General features: G+C 54.8%; 1 protein-coding gene across 1 annotated transcript in view; it reads right to left on the bottom strand.

Annotated features, from left to right (window-relative positions):
* Positions 1 to 24,054, bottom strand: part of LOC148147695 (microtubule-actin cross-linking factor 1, isoforms 6/7-like) — a 237,723-nt gene that overhangs the window by 123,561 nt on the left and 90,108 nt on the right. Inside the window, exon 7 of the mRNA XM_087994629.1 lies at positions 2,836 to 3,005. Within this exon, the coding sequence (XP_087850755.1) occupies positions 2,836 to 3,005 (170 nt within the window). The remainder of the gene's footprint in view (positions 1 to 2,835; positions 3,006 to 24,054) is intronic.

Raw genomic sequence — 24,054 nt, 5'->3', positions numbered from 1 at the left:
GTGCCGCACTGTCAGAGGGTCAGTGCTGAGGGAGCACTGCACTGTCAGAGGGTCAGTGCTGAGGGAGCACCACACTGTCGGAGGGTCAGTGCTGAGGGAGCGCTGCACTGTCAGAGGGTCAGTGCTGAGGGAGCGCTGCACTGTCAGAGGGTCAGTGCTGAGGGAGCGCTGCACTGTCGGAGGGTCCGTGCTGAGGGAGCGCCGCACTGTCGGAGGGTCAGTGCTGATGGAGTGCCGCACTGTCGGAGGGTCAGTGCTGAGGGAGTGCTGCACTATCGGAGGGTCAGTGCTGAGGGAGCGCTGCACTGTCAGAGGGTCAGTGCTGATGGAGTGCCGCACTGTCGGAGGGTCAGTGCTGAGGGAGTGCTGCACTATCGGAGGGTCAGTGCTGAGGGAGCGCTGCACTGTCGGAGGGTCAGTGCTGAGGGAGTGCTGCACTATCGGAGGGTCAGTGCTGAGGGAGCGCTGCACTGTCAGAGGGTCAGTGCTGAGGGAGTGCCGCACTATGGAAGGGTCAGTGCAGACGGAGTGGGCACTGTCGGAGGGTCAATGCTGAGGGAGTGCCGCACTATGGGAGGGTCAGTGCAGACGGAGTGGGCACTGTCAGAGGGTCAGTGCAGAGGGAGCGCTGCACTATGGGAGGGTCAGTGCTGAGGGAGTACCGCACTGTCGGAGGGTCAGTGCTGAGGGAGTGGGCACTGTCGGAGGGTCAGTGTAGAGGGAGCGCTGCACTGTCAGAGGGTCAGTGTTGAGCAAGCGTTACACTGTTGCAGGGTCAGTGCTGAGGGAGTGCTGCATTGTCGGAGGGTCAATGTAAGGCAGTGTTGGAGATCTTGTGGTGCCTGTTGAGGGGCACTGAAGACAACATTTATCCCTGAACCAAGAGAATTGAAATCATTATCAGCACAAAAGAAAATGACACAGTATTTCCAACAAGGATACAGGACGTTCAAACAAGAAAGTCCCTCTCATTAGTAATGTTTATTTTATTGCCACGTGGGACACCAGCATCATTGGCTGGGCCAGCATTTACTGCCCAGGAACCTATTCCGCTGTTTGAGAGACTGCGGGACTCCTGGAGGGTGTGCGGAAAATTGCTTTTCCTGAGGTGGCCTCGAACAGGAGAGGGGTCACTGGCTGTTTTTTGTCATTTACAATAATCTAGATGTTTGAAATTCTTGAGGTTGAGTGATTTTAGAGGGTCAGGAGGAAATCTGATTGAGCTCAAAAGTAAGAATGGTGTCTCATTGAGAGAAGAGATTTTTTTTTCAAAGCAGTTAAGGGGCTGAGTAAGCTCAGACGGACATGAGGGTTTGCCTTACAGTCTGTAGGTTATTAATCTGAGACAATGAAGGATCTCAGCTTTGCTCATGTATATGGAAGAGTACATCATAGTTTTATCATCGAATCTCTACAGTGTGCAAACAGGCCATTTGGCCCAACAAGTCCACACCGACCCTCCGAAGAGTAACCCACCCAGACCCATTCTTCTACCCTATTACCATAACCCACCCAGCCTGCACATCTCTGAACACTACGGGCAATTTAGCATGGCCAGTTCACCTAACCTGCACATCTTTGGACTTTGGGAGGAAACCGGAGCACCTGGAGGAAACCCACGCAGACATGGGGAGAATGTGCAAACTCCACACAGAGAGTCGCCCGAGGCTAGTATCGAACCCAGGTCCCTGGTGCTGTGAGGCAGCAGTGCTAACCAATGAGCCACTGTACCGCCCACATTGTTTTCAGGAACGATACAGGAAGAATCGGTTACACCAAAATTAAAGACTCAGGATAAGGGATTAATTCTTTGGTTCACATCACTGTAAAATGGTGGGGAATAGTCTGAAGTTCTGTTTTGCAGACCGATTCAAAATCTCTGTATTTCATGTTAAGATAGCTTCATTTCTTTGTGTGTAACAAATGTCTGTTCATGGAGAATATGCAGTGCCATTTGTCTGGGTTTCAGGGAATGATGACCACAGTAATGTCCAAAGTGATTTTTTTTTCTCATTCGCACATGGGATGTGGGTGTCACTGGTTGGGCCGGTATTTATTACCCGTCCCTAATTGCCCCTTGTGAGGGTGGGGGTGAGCTGCCTTCCTGACCCGCTGCAGTTCACCTCCTTGAGTTGACCCACAATGCCATTAGGAGGGAATTCTCAGACCTGGTGACAATGAAGGAATGGTGATATGTTTCCAAGTTAGGATAGTGAGTGGCTTGGAGGGGAACTTGCAGGGGGTGGTGTTCCCATGTATCTGCTGCCCTTGCCCTTCTAGATGGAAGTGGTCGTGGGTTTGGAAGGTGCTGCCTGAGGATCTTTGGTAAATTTCTGTGTATGGCTTCGTTTTCTGGACCAATTCATTGAGGAACCAAGTGGAGAACATGCAGTCCTAAACCAGGTACTATGTAATGCGAAAGAAATAAGTGGATGGATTCAAACAGAGAAACTGATTGGCAGACGGGAAACCAAGGTGGACTAAATGGGTCGTTGACCAAATGGCAGACAGTGTGCAGTGCTGCGTTCCAGGGTTCACTGAGGTCCCCACCACTGGGTCCCTTGTTGTTTGTGATTTATATAAATGATGTGGATGAAATGTTGATGATGGAAAGATTGCTCTGGTGGATGTCAGTGAGTAGGAAGGTCTTTGGTTACAGAACAGTATGACCCAGTTGGTCAGGTGGATAGATCAGTGGCAGATGGAATTTGAGCTTGATAAATGTGAAGTGATGCACTTTGAAAGAAGATGAGGGAATATTCAATGTCAGGGTACTCGGAAGCTCAGAGGGATCTTGGAGTGTTTATCCACAGATCCCTGAATGTGAATCAATACCTGCACAGAGATTTTCCATTCAGGCTGTTCCAGTGTTCACTCAGGTCTGTCACCTGCTCCTGCAGATCTTCCCGGTCGCCTGGATGTTCTGCTTTGTCCATTAGCGCCTTCCCGATTCTCAATGTCACTTCATAAACTGCCCTTTTCCCTCGCAGCTCTTTCATTAATTCCTGAATTCAAAAGCCAACAATTCTTACATTTTCACATTTAAAATAATGTTTGTGGGACACTGTGACAGTGAACAGGACACATGGGGAGTGAACATAGAACATTCCAGAGTGGTACAGATCCTTCGGCCCTCGATGTTGCTCCGACCTGTGAAAACAATCTGAAGCCTATCTAACCTACACTATTCCATTCTCATCCATATATTTATCCAATGACCATTTAAATGTCCTTAATGTTGGCAAGTCTACCACTGTTGCAGGCAGTACGTTCCACCCCCCAAATACTCTGAGTAAAGAACCTGCCTCTGACATCTGTCTTAAATCTCTCACCCCTCAATTTGTAGTTATGTCCCCTCGTACAAGCTGATGTCATCATCCTAGGAAAAAGTCTTTCACTGTCTACCCTATCTAATCCTCTGACCATCTTGTATGTCTCTATCAAATCCCCCCTTAGCCTTCTTCTTTCCAATGAGAACACACCCAAGTCCCTCAGCCTTTCCTCATAAGACCTTCCCTCCAGACCAGGCAACATCCTAGTAAATTTCCTCTGCACCTTTTCCAATGCTTCCACATCCTTCCCAAAATATGGGGACCAGAACTGTACACAATATTCCAAGTGAGGCCGCACTAACGTTTTGTATAGTTGCAGCATAACATCATGACTCCAGAACTCAATCCTACCAATGAAAGCTAACACACCGTATGCCTTCTTAACAGCACTATCCACCTGGGTGGCAACTTTCAGGGATCTATGTACATGGGACTCCAAGATCCCTCTGCACATCCACACTACCAAGAATCTTTCCATCGACCCAGTACTCTGCCTTCCTGTTATTCTTCCCAAAGCGCGTCACCTCACATTTATTTTCCCTGATCCTATTTGCCAATGACTTCTCATGGACAGAGATTTAACTTTAGTAAACCACAGCTCCCTCACTCAACCACTTCCTCCATGCCTGACAGATGTCAGAGGCAGGTTCCTTACTCAGAGAGGGGTAAGGGCGTGGAATGCCCTACCTGCTAATGTAGTTAACTCAGCCACATTAGGGAGATTTAAACAATCCTTAGATAAGCACATGGATGATGATGGGATAGTGTTGGGGGACGAGCTGAGAATAGTTCACAGGTCGGCGCAACATCGAGGGACGAAGGGCCTGTTCTGCGCTGTATTGTTCTATGTTGAAACAGTGAATGGGTTTATGGGGAGTGAATAGGGTACACGGAGTGAACGGGGCACACGGAGTGAATGGGGCACACGGAGTGAACGGGGCACACGCAAAGTGACCGGGGCACACGCAAAGTGACCGGGGCACACGCAAAGTGACCGGGGCACACGGAGTGAACAGGGCACACGGAACATGAACAGGGCACACGGAAAGTGAACAGGGCACATGGATTGAATGGTTCACACGCAAAGTGACCGGGGCACACAGAGTGAACAGGGCAGACGGAAAGTGAACGGGGCACACGGAAAGTGAACAGGGCACACGGAGTGAACAGGGCACACAGAAAGTGAACAGGGCACACGGAAAGTGAATGGGGCACACGCAAAGTGAACGGGGCACACGGAAAGTAAACAGGGCACACGGAGTGAACAGGGCACACAGAAAGTGAACAGGGCACACGGAAAGTGAATGGGGCACACGCAAAGTGAACAGGGCACACGGAAAGTGAACAGGGCACACGGAAAGTGAATGGGGCACACGGAGTGAACGGGGCACACGGAAAGAGGACGTGGCACACGGAGTGAACGGGGCACATGGAAAGTGAACAGGGCACACGGAAAGTAAACGGGGCACACGGAGTGAACGGGGCACACGGAAAGAGGACGTGGCACACGGAAAGTGAACCAGGCACACGGAAAGTGAACAGAGCACACGGAAAGTGAACGGGGCACATGGAAAGTGAACGGGGCACACGGAAAGTGAACCAGGCACACGGAAAGTGAACAGAGCACACGGAAAGTGAACAGGAAACACGGAAAGTGAACGGGGCACACGCAAAGTGAACGGGGCACACGGAAAGTGAACGGGGCACACGGAAAGTGAACGGAGCAAACGCAAAGTGAATGGGGCACACGGAAAGTGAACCAGGCACACGGAAAGTGAACAGAGCACACGGAAAGTAAACGGGGCACACGGAAAGTGAACCAGGCACACGGAAAGTGAACCAGGCACACGGAAAGTGAACAGGAAACACGGAAAGTGAACGGGGCACACGCAAAGTGAACGGGGCACACGGAAAGTGAACGGAGCAAACGCAAAGTGAATGGGGCACACGGAAAGTGAACAGGGCACACGGAACGTGAACGGGGCACACGGAAAGTGAACGGAGCACATGGATTGAACCATTCACACGCAAAGTGAACCGGGCACACAGAGTGAACGGGGCACACGGATTGAACGGGGCACACGGAAAGTGAACAGGGCACACAGAGTGAACGGGGCACACGGAGTGAACGGGGCACACGGAAAGTGAACAGGGCACACGGAAAGTGAATGGGGCACACGGAAAGTGAACAGGGCACACGGAAAGTGAACAGAGCACACGGAAAGTGAACAGGAAACACGGAAAGTGAACGGGGCACATGCAAAGTGAATGAGGCACACGGAACATGAACAGGGCACACGGAAAGTGAACGGGGCACACGCAAAGTGAACGGGGCACACAGAGAGAATGCGGCACACGGAAAGTGAACAGGGCACACGGAGTAAACGGGGCACATGGAAAGTGAACGGGGCACACGGAAAGTGAACGGAGCAAACGCAAAGTGAATGGGGCACACGGAAAGTGAACAGGGCACACGGAACGTGAACGGGGCACACGGAAAGTGAACGGAGCACATGGATTGAACCATTCACACGCAAAGTGAACCGGGCACACAGAGAGAACGGGGCACACGGATTGAACGGGGCACATGAAAAGTGAACAGGGCACACGGAAAGTGAACGGGGCACACGCAAAGTGAACGGGGCACACAGAGAGAATGCGGCACACGGAAAGTGAACAGGGCACACGGAGTAAACGGGGCACATGGAAAGTGAACGGGGCACATGGAAAGTGAACGGGGCACAGGCAAAGTGAACGGGGCACACGGAGTGAACAGGGCACATGGAAAGTGACCGGGGCACACACAAAGTGAATGGGGCACACGGAAAATGAACAGGGCACACGGAACGTGAACAGGGCACACGGAAAGTGAACGGAGCACATGGATTGAACCGTTCACACGCAAAGTGAACCGGGCACACAGAGAGAACGGGGCACACGGATTGAACGGGGCACACGGAAAGTGAACGGGACACACGGAAAGTGAACAGGGCACACGGAAAGTGAACTCGGCACATGGAGTGAACGGGGCACATAGAAAGTAAACGTGGCACACGGAAAGTGAACGGGGCACACGGAGTGAACAGGGCACACAGAAAGTGAACGGGGCACACGGAAAGTGAACGGGGCACATGGAAAGTGAACAGGACACAGGGACTGAACGGGGCACACGCAAAGTGAACCGGGCACACGGAAAGTGAACGGGGCACACGGAAAGTGAACAGGGCAAACGCAAAGTGAATGGGGCACACGGAAAGTGAACTGGGCACACGGAACGTGAACGGGGCAAACGGAAAGTGAACGGGGCACATGGAGTGAACAGGGCACACAGAAAGTGAACGGGGCACACGGAAAGTGAACCAGGCACACGGAAAGTGAACAGAGCACACGGAAAGTGAACAGGAAACACGGAAAGTGAACGGGGCACACGCAAAGTGAATGAGGCACACGGAACATGATCAGGGCACACGCAAAGTGAATGGGGCACACGCAAAGTGAACAGGATACACGGACTGAACGGGGCACTCGCAAAGTGAACCGGGCACACGGAAAGTGAACGGGGCACACAGAAAGTGAACGGGGCACACGGAAAGTGAACGGGGCACATGGAAAGTGAACGGTGCACACGGAAAGTGAACCAGGCACACGGAAAGTGAACAGAGCACACGGAACGTGAACGGGGCACACGGAAAGTGAACGGAGCACATGGATTGAACCATTCACACGCAAAGTGAACCGGGCACACAGAGTGAACGGGGCACACGGATTGAACGGGGCACACGGAAAGTGAACAGGGCACACAGAGTGAACGGGGCACACGGAGTGAACGGGGCACACGGAGTGAACGGGGCACACGGAAAGTGAACAGGGCACACGGAAAGTGAATGGGGCACACGGAAAGTGAACAGGGCACACGGAAAGTGAATGGGGCACACGGAAAGTGAACAGGAAACACGGAAAGTGAACGGGGCACATGCAAAGTGAATGAGGCACACGGAACATGAACAGGGCACACGGAAAGTGAACGGGGCACACGCAAAGTGAACGGGGCACACAGAGAGAATGCGGCACACGGAAAGTGAACAGGGCACACGGAGTAAACGGGGCACATGGAAAGTGAACGGGGCACACGGAAAGTGAACGGAGCAAACGCAAAGTGAATGGGGCACACGGAAAGTGAACAGGGCACACGGAACGTGAACGGGGCACACGGAAAGTGAACGGAGCACATGGATTGAACCATTCACACGCAAAGTGAACCGGGCACACAGAGAGAACGGGGCACACGGATTGAACGGGGCACATGAAAAGTGAACAGGGCACACGGAAAGTGAACGGGGCACACGCAAAGTGAACGGGGCACACAGAGAGAATGCGGCACACGGAAAGTGAACAGGGCACACGGAGTAAACGGGGCACATGGAAAGTGAACGGGGCACACGGAAAGTGAACGGGGCACAGGCAAAGTGAACGGGGCACAGGCAAAGTGAACGGGGCACATGGAAAGTGACCGGGGCACACACAAAGTGAATGGGGCACACGGAAAATGAACAGGGCACACGGAACGTGAACAGGGCACACGGAAAGTGAACGGAGCACATGGATTGAACCGTTCACACGCAAAGTGAACCGGGCACACAGAGAGAACGGGGCACACGGATTGAACGGGGCACACGGAAAGTGAACGGGACACACGGAAAGTGAACAGGGCACACGGAAAGTGAACTCGGCACATGGAGTGAACGGGGCACATAGAAAGTAAACGTGGCACACGGAAAGTGAACGGGGCACACGGAGTGAACAGGGCACACAGAAAGTGAACGGGGCACACGGAAAGTGAACGGGGCACATGGAAAGTGAACAGGACACAGGGACTGAACGGGGCACACGCAAAGTGAACCGGGCACACGGAAAGTGAACGGGGCACACGGAAAGTGAACAGGGCAAACGCAAAGTGAATGGGGCACACGGAAAGTGAACTGGGCACACGGAACGTGAACGGGGCAAACGGAAAGTGAACGGGGCACATGGAGTGAACAGGGCACACAGAAAGTGAACGGGGCACACGGAAAGTGAACCAGGCACACGGAAAGTGAACAGAGCACACGGAAAGTGAACAGGAAACACGGAAAGTGAACGGGGCACACGCAAAGTGAATGAGGCACACGGAACATGATCAGGGCACACGCAAAGTGAATGGGGCACACGCAAAGTGAACAGGATACACGGACTGAACGGGGCACTCGCAAAGTGAACCGGGCACACGGAAAGTGAACGGGGCACACAGAAAGTGAACGGGGCACACGGAAAGCGAACGGGGCACATGGAAAGTGAACGGGGCACACGGAAAGTGAACCAGGCACACGGAAAGTGAACAGAGCACACGGAAAGTGAACAGGAAACACGGAAAGTGAACGGGGCACACGCAAAGTGAATGAGGCACACGGAACATGAACAGGGCACACGCAAAGTGAATGGGGCACACGCAAAGTGAACAGGATACATGGACTGAACGGGGCACTCGCAAAGTGAACCGGGCACACGGAAAGTGAACGGGGCACACAGAGTGAACAGGACACAGGGACTGAACGGGGCACACGCAAAGTGAACTGGGCACACGGAAAGTGAACGGGGCACACGGAAAGTGAACAGGGCAAACGCAAAGTGAATGGGGCACACGGAAAGTGAACAGGGCACACGGAACGTGAACGGGGCACACGGAAAGTGAACGGAGCACATGGATTGAACCATTCACACGCAAAGTGAACCGGGCACACAGAGAGAACGGGGCACACGGATTGAACGGGGCACACGGAAAGTGAACAGGGCACATGAAGTGAACGGGGCACACGGAAAGTGAACGGGGCACACGGAAAGTGAACAGGGCACACGGAAAGTGAACGGGGCACACGCAAAGTGACCGGGGCACACGCAAAGTGAACGGGGCACACGGAGTGAACGGGGCACACGGAAAGTGAACAGGGCACACACAAAGTGAATGGGGCACACGGAAAATGAACAGGGCACACGGAACGTGAACGGGGCACACGGAAAGTGAACAGAGCACATGGATTGAACCGTTCACATGCAAAGTGAACCGGGCACACAGAGAGAACGGGGCACACGGATTGAACGGGGCACACGGAAAGTGAACGGGACACACGGAAAGTGAACAGGGCACACGGAAAGTGAACTCGGCACATGGAAAGTGAACGGGGCACATGGAGTGAACAGGGCACACGGAACGTGAACGGGGCACACGGAACGTGAACGGGGCACATGGAAAGTGAACGGGGCACATGGAGTGAACAGGGCACACGGAAAGTGAACAGGAAACACGGAAAGTGAACCAGGCACACGGAAAGTGAACAGGAAACACGGAAAGTGAACGGGGCACACGCAAAGTGAATGAGGCACACGGAACATGAACAGGGCACACGGAAAGTGAATGGGGCACACGTAAATTGAACAGGACACAGGGACTGAACGGGGCACATGCAAAGTGAACCGGGCACACGCAAAGTGAACGGGGCACACGGAAAGTGAACAGGGCAAACGCAAAGTGAATGGGGCACACGGAAAGTGAACAGGGCACACGGAACGTGAACGGGGCACACGGAAAGTGAACGGGGCACATGGAGTGAACAGGGCACACAGAAAGCGAACGGGGCACACGGAAAGCGAACGGGGCACACGGAAAGTGAACCAGGCACACGGAAAGTGAACAGAGCACACGGAAAGTGAACAGGAAACACGGAAAGTGAACGGGGCACACGCAAAGTGAATGAGGCACACGGAACATGAACAGGGCACACGCAAAGTGAATGGGGCACACGCAAAGTGAACAGGATACACGGACTGAACGGGGCACTCGCAAAGTGAACAGGGCACACAGAAAGTGAATGTGGCACACGGAAAGTGAATGGGGCACACGGAAAGTGAACGGGGCGCACGGAACGTGAACGGGGCACACGGAAAGTGAACGGAGCACATGGATTGAACCATTCACACGCAAAATGAACCGGGCACACGGATTGAACGGGGCACACGGATTGAACGGGGCACATGGAAAGTGAACAGGGCACACGGAGTGAACGGGGCACACGGAAAGTGAACAGGGCACACGGAACGTGAATGGGGCACACGCAAAGTGACCGGGGCACACGCAAAGTGAATGGGACACACGGAGTGAACGGGGCACACGGAAAGTGAACAGGGCACACGCAAAGTGAATGGGGCACACGGAAAATGAACAGGGCACACGGACGTGAACGGGGCACACGGAAAGTGAACGGGGCACATGGAGCGAACAGGGCACACAGAAAGTGAACGGGGCACACGGAGAAAACAGGGCACAGGGAAAATGAACGGGGCACATGGAGTGAACAGGGCACACGGAACGTGAACGGGGCACTGTGGTGTAAAATTATGTCCCAATACATGTGTGAATCATAATGTAACACATGTATTGGGCCAAGCAGTGGAATGTGGTGAAACGGTTAAAAATTATGTCCCAATACATGTGTGAATCTAACCGGAATGGAGGTGTTGCTTAGTCCCGTGTGAATCTTATTACACACCTCCCCGTGTGAATCTTCTTATCTGTATGTAACCAGAATGGAATGTGTTTTTTAGCCTTGCTCTGCTGTTCACATGAATGTTTATATCTGGAAAAGAGTATATCAGCTGGAAAAGTCTCCAGTTCGGTGAGTCTGCTCCGGGGTTGCGTTTAACCGCCGAGCGTGGGTTGTTGGCAACCGCTCTACGAGAACTGACGGCTCCCAGTTCCGGTAACACGTAGAGTGAGTATAAACCAGACCCGTTGTAAGTACGAGACCTGGTTGTGGCGACGCTGCGGGGAATAAAACACTTATATTCTAGCAGACTCGCCTCTTGGCTGTTTGTTCTGTGTCAGACGACTTTCCTGCGAGCCTGGTCCTTGACCTTGAGAATTTTTTAAAACAGGCACACGCAAAGTAAACGGGGCACATGGAGTGAACAGGGCACACAGAAAGTGAACAGGGCACACGGAAAGTGAACGGATGACACGGAAATTGAACGGGGTACACGGAGAGTGAACTAAGCACATGGATTGAACCGTTCACACGCAAAGTGAACCGGACACACAGAGAGAACGGGGCACACGGATTGAACAAGGCACACGGAAAGTGAACGGGGCACACAGAGGGAACGGGGCACACGGAGTGAACAGGGCACACGGAAAGTGAACGGGGCACACGGAAAGTGAACAGGGCACACGGAAAGTGAACAGGGCACACGGAACGTAAACGGGGCACACGGAGTGAACGTGGCACACAGAAAGAGAAAGGGCACATGGATAGTGAACGGGGCATACGCAAAGTGAACCAGGCACACAGAGTGAACGGGGGACACGGAGTGAACGGGGCACACGGAAAGTAAACGGGGCACACGGAGTGAACATGGGCACATGGAATGTGAACGGGGCACACGCAAAGTGAACGGTGCACACGGAAAGTAAACAGGGCACACGCAAAGTGAATGGGGCACACGGAAAATGAACAGGGCACACGGAGTGAACAGGGCACACGGAAAATGAACAGGGCACACGGAGTGAACAGGGCACACGCAAAGTGAACGGGGCACACGGAGTGAACGGGGCACACGGAGTGAACGGGGCACACGGAGTGAACAGGGCACATGGAAAGTGAACGGGGCACACGGAAAGTGAACAGGGCACACGCAAAGTGAACGGGGCACGCGGAAAGTGAACGAGGCACACGGAGTGAACAGGGCACACGGAAAGTGAACGGGGCACACGGAGTGAACAGGGCACACGCAAAATGAACAGGGCACACGGAGTGAACAGAGCACACGCAAAGTGAACGGGGCACACGGAGTGAACGGGGCACACGGAGTGAACAGGGCACATGGAAAGTGAACGGGGCACACGGAAAGTGAACGAGGCACACGGAGTGTACGGGGCACACGTAGTGAACAGGGCGCACAGAAAGTGAACAGGGCACACGGAACGTAAACGGGGCACACGGAGTGAACGTGGCACACGCAAAGTGAACGGGGCACACAAAAAGTGAATGGGGCACAAGGAGTGAACGGGCCACACGGAAAGTGAACGGGGCACACGGAAAGTGAATGAGGAACACGGAGTGAACAGGGTACACGGAAAGTGAACGGGGCACACGCAAAGTGAACGGGGCACACACAAAGTGAACCAGGCACACAGAGTGAACGGGGCACACGGAGTGAACATGGCACACGGAGAGTGAACAGGGCACACGGAAAGTGAACGGGGCACACGGAAAGTGAATGAGGAACACGGAGTGAACAGGGTACACGGAAAGTGAACGGGGCACACGCAAAGTGAACGGGGCACACACAAAGTGAACCAGGCACACAGAGTGAACGGGGCACACGGAGTGAACATGGCACACGGAGAGTGAACGGGGCACACGGAAAGTAAACGGGGCACATGGTGTGAACAGGGCACACGGAGTGAACATGGGCACATGGAATGTGAACGGGGCACACGCAAAGTGAACAGGAAACACGGAAAGTGAACGGGGCACACGGAAAATGAACGGGGCACACGGAGTGAACGGGGCACACGGAAAGTAAACGGGGCACACGGTGTGAACAGGGCACACGGAGTGAACATGGGCACATGGAATGTGAACGGGGCACACGCAAAGTGAACGGTGCACACGGAAAGTAAACGGGGCACACGGAAAGTGAATGGGGCTCACGGAAAGTGAACAGGAAACACGGAAAGTGAATGGGGCACACGGAAAGTGAACGGGGCACACAGAGTGAACAGGACACAGGGACTGAACGGGGCACACGCAAAGTGAACTGGGCACACGGAAAGTGAACGGGGCACACGGAAAGTGAACAGGGCAAACGCAAAGTGAATGGGGCACACGGAAAGTGAACAGGGCACACGCAAAGTGAACGGGGCACACGGATTGAACGGGGCACACGGAGTGAATGGGGCACACGGAGTGAATGGGGCACACGGAAAGTGAATGGGGCACATGGAAAGTGAACGGGGCACAAGGAAAGTAAACGGGGCACACGGTGTGAACAGGGCACACGGAGTGAACATGGGCACATGGAATGTGAACGGGGCACACGCAAAGTGAACAGGAAACACGGAAAGTGAACGGGGCACACGCAAAGTGAACGGGGCACATGGAAAGTAAACGGGGCACACTGAAAGTAAACAGGGCACACGGAAAGTGAATGGGGCACACGGAAAGTGAACAGGAAACACGGAAAGTGAAAGGGGCACACGGGAAGTAAACGGGGCACATGGAGTGAACAGGGCACACGGAGTGAACGGGGCACACGCAAAGTGAATGGGGCACACGGAAAATGAACAGGGCACACACAAAGTGAACGGGGCACACGGAGTGAACGGGACACACGCAAAGTAAACGGGGCACACGGAAAGTGAACAGGAAACACGGAAAGTGAATGGGGCACACGGAGTGAACGGGGCACACGCAAAGAGAACGGGGCGCACTCAAAGTGAACGGGGCACACGGGAAGTAAACAGGGCACACGCAAAGTGAATGGGGCACACCGAAAAAGTAACAGGGCACACGGAGTGAACGGGGCACACGGAGTGAACAGGGCACACGGAGTGAACGTGGCACACAGAAAGAGAAAGGGCACTTGGATAGTGAATGGGGCACACGCAAAGTGAACGGGGCACACAGAGAGTGAACAGGGCACACGGAAAGTGAATGGGGCACACGGAAAGTGAACCAGGCACACAGAGTGAACGGGGCACACGGAAAGTGAACGGGGCACACGCAAAGTGAACCAGGCACACAGAGTGAACGGGGCACATGGAGTGAACGGGGCACACGGAGTGAACAGGGCACACGCAAAGTGAACGGGGCACAAGGAAAGTGAAAGGCTACACCGAAAGTGAACGGGGCACACGGAGTGAACGGGGCACACGGAGAGTGAACTTGGGCACACGGAAAGTGAACGGGGCACACGCAAAGTGAATGGGGCACATGGAGTGAATGGGGCACACGGAGTGAACGGGGCACACGGAAAATGAACGGGGTACACGGAAAGTGAACAGGGCACACGGAAAGTAAACGGGGCACACGCAAAGTGAACAGGGCACACAGAGTGAACGGGGCACACGGAGTGAACAGGGCACACGGAGTGAATGGGGCACACGGAAAATGAACGGGGCACACGGAGTGAACAGGGCACATGGAACGTGAATGGGGCACACGGAAAATGAACGGGACACATGGAGTGAACAGGGCACATGGAAAGTGAATGGGGCACACGGAAAGTAAACGGGGCACACGGTGTGAACAGGGCACACGGAGTGAACATGGGCACATGGAATGTGAACGGGGCACACGCAAAGTGAACAGGAAACACGGAAAGTGAACGGGGCACACGCAAAGTGAACGGTGCACACGGAAAGTAAACGGGGCACACGGAAAGTAAACCAGGCACACGGAAAGTGAATGGGGCTCACGGAAAGTGAACAGGAAACACGGAAAGTGAATGGGGCACATGGAGTGAACGGGGCACACGCAAAGTGAACGGGGCACACGCAAAGTGATTGGGGCACACGGAAAATGAACAGGGCACAAGGAGTGAACAGGGCACACGGAAAATGAACAGGGCACACGGAGTGAACAGGGCACACGCAACTTGAACGGGGCACACGGAGTGAACGGGGCACACAGAGAGAACGGGGCACACGGATTGAACGGGGCACACGGAGTTGAACGGGGCACACGGAGTGAATGGGGCACACGGAAAGTGAATGGGGCACATGGAAAGTGAACGGGGCACACGGAAAGTAAATGGGGCACACGGTGTGAACAGGGCACACGGAGTGAACATGGGCACATGGAATGTGAACGGGGCACACGCAAAGTGAACAGGAAACACGGAAAGTGAACGGGGCACACGCAAAGTGAACAGGGCACATGGAAAGTAAACGGAGCACACGGAAAGTGAATGGGGCTCACGGAAAGTGAACAGGAAACACGGAAAGTGAATGGGGCACACGGAGTGAACGGGGCACACGCAAAGTGAACGGGGCACACGCAAAGTGAACGGGGCACACGGGAAGTAAAAAGGGCACACGCAAAGTGAATGGGGCACACGGAAAATGAACAGGGCACACGGAGTGAACAGGGCACACGCAAAATGAACAGGGCACACGGAGTGAATAGGGCACACGCAAAGTGAACGGGGCACACGGAGTGAACGGGGCACACGGAGTGAACAGGGCACATGGAAAGTGAACGGGGCACACGGAAAGTGAACAGGGCACACAGAAAGTGAACGAGGCACACAGAAAGTGAACGGGGCACACGGAGTGAACGGGGCACACGGAGTGAACAGGGCACATGGAAAGTGAACGGGGCACACAGAAAGTGAACGGGGCTCACGGAAAGTGAACGAGGCACACGGAGTGAACAGGGCGCACGGAAAGTGAACACGGCACACGGAATGTAAACAGGGCACACGGAGTGAACGTGGCACACAGAAAGAGAAAGGGCACATGGATAGTGAATGGGGCACACGCAAAGTGAACGGGGCACACACAAAGTGAATGGGGCACACGGAGTGAACGGGCCACACGGAGAGTGAACAGGGCACACGGAAAGTGAACGGGGCACACGGAAAGTGAATGAGGAACACGGAGTGAACAGGGCACACGGAAAGTGAACCAGGCACACGGAAAGTGAACGGGGCACACGGAAAGTGAATGGGGCGCACGCAAAGTGAATAGGACACACGGACTGAACGGGGCACACGCAAAGTGAACCAGGCACACAGAGTTAACGGGGCACACGGAGTGAACGGGGCACACGGAGTGAACGTGGCACACGCAAAGTGAACCGGGCACACACAAAAGTGAATGGGGCACACGGAGTGAACGGGCCACACGGAGAGTGAACGGGGCACACGGAAAGTGAATGAGGAACACGGAGTGAACAGGTCACACGGAAAGTGAACGGGGCACACGCAATGTGAATGAGGCACACGCAAAGTGAACCAGGCACACGCAAAGTGAACCAGGCACACAGAGTGAACGGGGCACACGGAGAGTGAACGGGGCACACGGAGAGTGAACAGGGCGCACGGAAAGTGAACAGGGCACACGGAACGTAAACGGGGCACACGGAGTGAACGTGGCACACAGAAAGAGAAAGGGCACATGGATAGTGAACGGGGCACACGCAAAGTGAACGGGGCACACACAAAGTGAATGGGGCACACGGAGTGAACGGGCCACACGGAGAGTGAACGGGGCACACAGAGTGAACGGGACACACGGAAAGTGAATCGGGCACATGGAACGTGAATGGGGCACACGGAAAGTGAACGGGGCACACGGAGTGAATGGGGCACACGGAAAATAAACGGGGCACACGGTGTGAACAGGGCACACGGAGTGAACATGGGCACATGGAATGTGAACGGGGCACACGCAAAGTGAACAGGAAACACGGAAAGTGAACGGGGCACACGCAAAGTGAACGGGGCACACGGAAAGTAAACGGGGCACACGGAAAGTGAATGGGGCTCACGGAAAGTGAACAGGAAACACGGAAAGTGAATGGGGCTCACGGAAAGTGAACAGGAAACACGGAAAGTGAATGGGGCACACGGAGTGAACGGAGCACACGCAAAGTGAACGGGGCACACGCAAAGTGAACGGGGCACACGGAGTGAACGGGGCACACAGAGAGAACGGGGCACACGGATTGAACGGGGCACACGGAGTGAACGGGGCACACGGAGTGAACAGGGCACATGGAAAGTGAACAGGGCACACGGAAAGTGAACAGGGCACACGGAAAGTGAACGGGGCACACGGAAAGTGAACAGGGCACACGGAACGTGAACGGGGCACACGGAACGTGAACGGGGCACATGGAGTGAACAGGGCACACAGAAAGCGAACGGGGCACACGGAAAGCGAACGGGGCACACGGAAAGCGAACGGGGCACACGGAAAGCGAACGGGGCACACGGAAAGCGAACGGGGCACACGGAAAGTGAACCAGGCACACGGAAAGTGAACAGAGCACACGGAAAGTGAACAGGAAACACGGAAAGTGAACGGGGCACACGCAAAGTGAATGAGGCACACGGAACATGAACAGGGCACACGCAAAGTGAATGGGGCACACGCAAAGTGAACAGGATACACGGACTGAACGGGGCACTCGCAAAGTGAACCGGGCACACGGAAAGTGAACGGGGCACACAGAGTGAACAGGGCACACAGAAAGTGAATGTGGCACACGGAAAGTGAATGGGGCACACGGAAAGTGAACAGGGCACACGGAACGTGAACGGGGCACACGGAAAGTGAACGGAGCACATGGATTGAACCATTCACACGCAAAGTGAACCGGGCACACGGATTGAACGGGGCACACGGATTGAACGGGGCACACGGAAAGTGAACAGGGCACACGGAGTGAACGGGGCACACGGAAAGTGAACAGGGCACACGGAAAGTGAATGGGGCACACGCAAAGTGACCGGGGCACACGCAAAGTGAATGGGACACACGGAGTGAACGGGGCACACGGAAAGTGAACAGGGCACACGCAAAGTGAATGGGGCACAGGGAAAATGAACAGGGCACACGGAATGTGAACGGGGCACACGCAAAGTGGACAGGAAACACGGAAAATGAACGGGGCACATGGAGTGAACAGGGCACACGGAACGTGAACGGGGCATACGCAAAGTAAACGGGGCACATGGAGTGAACAGGGCACACAGAAAGTGAACAGGAAACATGGAAAGTGAACGAGGCACACGGAGTGAACGGGGCACACGGAGTGAAAGGGGCACACGCAAAGTAAACGGGGCACACGCAAAGTGAACAGGGCACACGGAAAGTGAACGGGGCACAATCAAAGTGAACGGGGCACACGGAAAGTGAACGGGGCACACAGAAAGTGAACAGGGCACACGGAAAGTGAACGGATGATACGGAAATTGAACGGGGTACACGGAGAGTGAACTAAGCACATGGATTGAACCGTTCACACGCAAAGTGAACCGGACACACAGAGAGAACGGGGCACACGGATTGAACAAGGCACACGGAAAGTGAACGGGGCACACAGAGGGAACGGGGCACACGGAGTGAACAGGGCACACGGAAAGTGAACGGGGCACACGGAAAGTGAACAGGGCACACGGAAAGTGAACAGGGCACACGGAACGTAAACGGGGCACACGGAGTGAACGTGGCACACAGAAAGAGAAAGGGCACATGGATAGTGAACCAGGCACACAGAGTGAACGGGGGACACGGAGTGAACGGGGCACACGGTGTGAACAGGGCACACGGAGTGAACATGGGCACATGGAATGTGAACGGGGCACACGCAAAGTGAACGGTGCACACGGAAAATAAACGGGGCACACAGAAAGTGAATGGGGCTCACGGAAAGAGAACAGGAAACACGGAAAGTGAATGGGGCACACGCAAAGTGAACGGGGCACACGGGAAGTAAACAGGGCACACGCAAAGTGAATGGGGCACACGGAAAATGAACAGGGCACACGCAAAATGAACGGGGCACACGGAGTGAACAGGGCACACGCAAAGTGAACGGGACACACGGAGTGAACGGGGCACACGGAGTGAACGGGGCACACGGAGTGAACAGGGCACACGGAAAGTGAACGGGGCACACGGAGTGAACAGGGCACACGCAAAATGAACAGGGCACACGGAGTGAACGGGGCACACGGAGTGAACAGGACACATGGAAAGTGAACGGGGCACACGGAAAGTGAACAGGGCACACAGAAAGTGAACAGGGCACACGGAAAGTGAACGGGGCACACGGAAAGTGAACGAGGCACATGGAGTGTACGGGGCACACGGAAAGAGAAAGGGCACATGGATAGTGAACGGGGCACACGGAAAGTGAACGAGGCACACGTAGTGAACAGGGCGCACGGAAAGTGAACAGGACACACGGAACGTAAACGAGGCACAAGTAGTGAACAGGGCGCACGGAAAGTGAACAGGGCACACGGAACGTAAACGGGGCACACAGAAAGTGAACGGGGCACACGCAAAGTGAACGGGGCACACGCAAAGTGAACGGGGCACACGGAAAGTGAATGGGGCACACGGAGTGAACAGAGCACACGGATTGTGAACAAGAAACACGGAAAGTGAACGGGGCACACGGAGAGTAAATGGGGCACACGGAAAGTGAACGGGGCACACGGTGTGAACGGGGCACACGGAGTGGACAGGGCACATGGAACGTGAACGGGACACATGGAGTGAACAGGGCACATGGAAAGTGAATGGGGCACACGGAAAGTGAACGCGGCACACGGAAAGTAAACGGAGCACACGGTGTGAACAGGGCACACGGAGTGAACAGGGCACACGGAATGTGAATGGGGCACACGCAAAGTGAACAGGAAACACGGAAAGTGAACGGGGCACACGGAAAGTAAACGGGGCACACAGAAAGTAAACGGGGCACACAGAAAGTGAACAGGAAACATGGAAAGTGAATGGGGCACACGGAGTGAACGGGGCACACGGAGTGAAAGGGGCACACGCAAAGTGAATGGGGCACATGGAAAGCAAACAGGGCACACGGAAAGTGAACAGGGCACACAGAGTGAACGGGGCACACGGAAAGTGAACGGGGCACACTCAAAGTGAACGGGGCACACTCAAAGTGAACGGGCACACGGAAAGTGAACGGGGCACACGGTGTGAACGGGGCACACGGAGTGAACAGGGCACATGGAACGTGAACGGGACACATGGAGTGAACAGGGCACACGGAAAGTGAACGCGGCACACGGAAAGTAAACGGGGCACACGGTGTGAACAGGGCACACGGAGTGAACATGGGCACACGGAATGTGAACGGGGCACACGCAAAGTGGACAGGAAACACGGAAAGTGAACGGGGCACAAGCAAAGTGAACGGGGCAAATGGAAAGTAAACGGGGCACACAGAAAGTAAACGGGGCACACGGAAAGTGAACAGGAAACATGGAAAGTGAATGAGGCACACGGAGTGAACGGGGCACACGGAGTGAAAGGGGCACACGCAAAGTAAACGGGGCACACGCAAAGTGAACAGGGCACACGGAGAGCAAATGGGGCACATGGAAAGTGAACGGGGCACACGGAGAGCAAATGGGGCACACGGAAAGTGAACGGGGCACACGGTGTGAACGGGGCACACGGAGTGAACAGGGCACATGGAACGTGAACGGGACACATGGAGTGAACAGGGCACATGGAAAGTGAATGGGGCACACGGAAAGTGAACGCGGCACACGGAAAGTAAACGGGGCACACGGTGTGAACAGGGCACACGGAGTGAACATGGGCACACGGAATGTGAACGGGGCACACGGAAAGTAAACGGGGCACACAGAAAGTAAACGGGGCACACAGAAAGTGAACAGGAAACATGGAAAGTGAATGGGGCACACGGAGTGAACGGGGCACACGGAGTGAAAGGGGCACACGCAAAGTGAATGGGGCACATGGAAAGCAAACAGGGCACACGGAAAGTAAATGGGGCACACGGAAAGTGAACAGGGCACACAGAGTGAACGGGGCACACGGAAAGTGAACGGGGCACACTCAAAGTGAACGGGGCACACTCAAAGTGAACGGGCAAACGGAAAGTGAACGGGGCATACGGTGTGAACGGGGCACACGGAGTGAACAGGGCACATGGAACGTGAACGGGACACATGGAGTGAACGGGCACACGGAAAGTGAACGGGGCACACGGTGTGAACGGGGCACACGGAGTGAACAGGGCACATGGAAAGTGAATGGGGCACACGGAAAGTGAATGGGGCACACGGAAAGTGAACGCGGCACACGGAAAGTAAACGGGGCACACGGTGTGAACAGGGCACACGGAGTGAACATGGGCACAAGGAATGTGAACGGGGCACACGCAAAGTGAACAGGAAACATGGAAAGTGAACGAGGCACACGGAGTGAACAGGGCACACGGAGTGAAAGGGGCACACGCAAAGTAAACGGGGCACACGCAAAGTGAACAGGGCACACGGAAAGTGAACGGGGCACACGGAAAGTGAACGGGGCACACAGAAAGTGAACAGGGCACACGGAAAGTGAACGGATGATACGGAAATTGAACGGGGTACACGTAGAGTGAACTAAGCACATGGATTGAACCGTTCACACGCAAAGTGAACCGGACACACAGAGAGAACGGGGCACACGGATTGAACAAGGCACACGGAAAGTGAACGGGGCACACAGAGGGAACGGGGCACACGGAGTGAACAGGGCACACGGAAAGTGAACGGGGCACACGGAAAGTGAACAGGGCACACGGAAAGTGAACGGGGCACACGGAAAGTGAACAGGGCACACGGAAAGTGAACAGGGCACACGGAACGTAAACGGGGCACACGGAGTGAACGTGGCACACAGAAAGAGAAAGGGCACATGGATAGTGAACCAGGCCCCGCAGAGTGAACGGGGGACACGGAGTGAACGGGGCACACGGTGTGAACAGGGCACACGGAGTGAACATGGGCACATGGAATGTGAACGGGGCACACTCAAAGTGAACGGTGCACACGGAAAATAAACGGGGCACACAGAAAGTGAATGGGGCTCACGGAAAGAGAACAGGAAACACGGAAAGTTAATGGGGCACACGCAAAGTGAACGGGGCACACGGGAAGTAAACAGGGCACACGCAAAGTGAATGGGGCACACGGAAAATGAACAGGGCACACGGAGGGAACAGGGCACACGCAAAATGAACAGGGCACACGGAGTGAACAGGGCACACGCAAAGTGAACGGGGCACACGGAGTGAACGGGGCACACGGAGTGAACGGGGCATACGGAGTGAACAGGGCACACGGAAAGTGAACGGGGCACACGGAGTGAACAGGGCACACGCAAAATGAACAGGGCACACGGAGTGAACGGGGCACACGGAAAGTGAACAGGGCACACAGAAAGTGAACAGGGCACACGGAAAGTGAACGGGGCACACGGAAAGTGAACGAGGCACATGGAGTGTACGGGGCACACGGAAAGAGAAAGGGCACATGGATAGTGAACGGGGCACACGGAAAGTGAACGAGGCACACGTAGTGAACAGGGCGCACGGAAAGTGAACAGGGCACACGGAACGTAAACGAGGCACACGTAGTGAACAGGGCGCACGGAAAGTGAACAGGGCACACGGAACGTAAACGGGGCACACAGAAAGTGAACGGGGCACACGCAAAGTGAACGGGGCACACGCAAAGTGAACGGGGCACACGGAAAGTGAATGGGGCACACGGAGTGAACAGAGCACACGGATTGTGAACAAGAAACACGGAAAGTGAACGGGGCACACGGAGAGTAAATGGGGCACACGGAAAGTGAACGGGGCACACGGAGAGCAAATGGGGCACACGGAAAGTGAACGGGGCACACGGTGTGAACGGGGCACACGGAGTGAACAGGGCACATGGAACGTGAACGGGACACATGGAGTGAACGGGCACATGGAAAGTGAACGGGGCACACGGTGTGAACGGGGCACACGGAGTGAACAGGGCACATGGAACGTGAACGGGACACATGGAGTGAACAGGGCACACGGAAAGTGAATGGGGCACATGGAAAGTGAATGGGGCACACGGAAAGTGAACGCGGCACACGGAAAGTAAACGGGGCACACGGTGTGAACAGGGCACACGGAGTGAACATGGGCACACGGAATGTGAACGGGGCACACGCAAAGTGGACAGGAAACACGGAAAGTGAACGGGGCACAAGCAAAGTGAACGGGGCAAATGGAAAGTAAACGGGGCACACAGAAAGTAAACGGGGCACACGGAAAGTGAACAGGAAACATGGAAAGTGAACGAGGCACACGGAGTGAACGCGGCACACGGAGTGAAAGGGGCACACGCAAAGTAAACGGGGCACACGCAAAGTGAACAGGGCACACGGAGAGCAAATGGGGCACACGGAAAGTGAACGGGGCACACGGAGAGCAAATGGGGCACACGGAAAGTGAACGGGGCACACGGTGTGAACGGGGCACACGGAGTGAACAGGGCACATGGAACGTGAACGGGACACATGGAGTGAACAGGGCACATGGAAAGTGAATGGGGCACACGGAAAGTGAACGCGGCACACGGAAAGTAAACGGGGCACACGGTGTGAACAGGGCACAAGGAGTGAACATGGGCACACGGAATGTGAACGGGGCACACGCAAAGTGAACAGGAAACACGGAAAGTGAACGGGGCACACGGAAAGTAAACGGGGCACACAGAAAGTAAACGGGGCACACAGAAAGTGAACAGGAAACATGGAAAGTGAATGGGGCACACGGAGTGAAAGGGGCACACGCAAAGTGAATGGGGCACATGGAAAGCAAACAGGGCACACGGAAAGTAAATGGGGCACACGGAAAGTGAACAGGGCACACAGAGTGAACGGGGCACACAGAAAGTGAACGGGGCACACTCAAAGTGAACGGGGCACACTCAAAGTGAACGGGCACACGGAAAGTGAACGGGGCACACGGTGTGAACGGGGCACACGGAGTGAACAGGGCACATGGAACGTGAACGGGACACATGGAGTGAACGGGCACACGGAAAGTGAACGGGGCACACGGTGTGAACGGGGCACACGGAGTGA

This window comes from Chiloscyllium plagiosum, unplaced genomic scaffold (assembly GCF_037043375.1).
Source record: "Chiloscyllium plagiosum isolate Xiang-an unplaced genomic scaffold, Cpla_swu_hap1 HiC_scaffold_15, whole genome shotgun sequence".
Classification (NCBI taxonomy): Eukaryota; Metazoa; Chordata; class Chondrichthyes; order Orectolobiformes; family Hemiscylliidae; genus Chiloscyllium; species Chiloscyllium plagiosum.
Note: the sequence above shows the minus strand (reverse complement) of the source record. Positions and strands in the feature narration are given on the sequence as shown.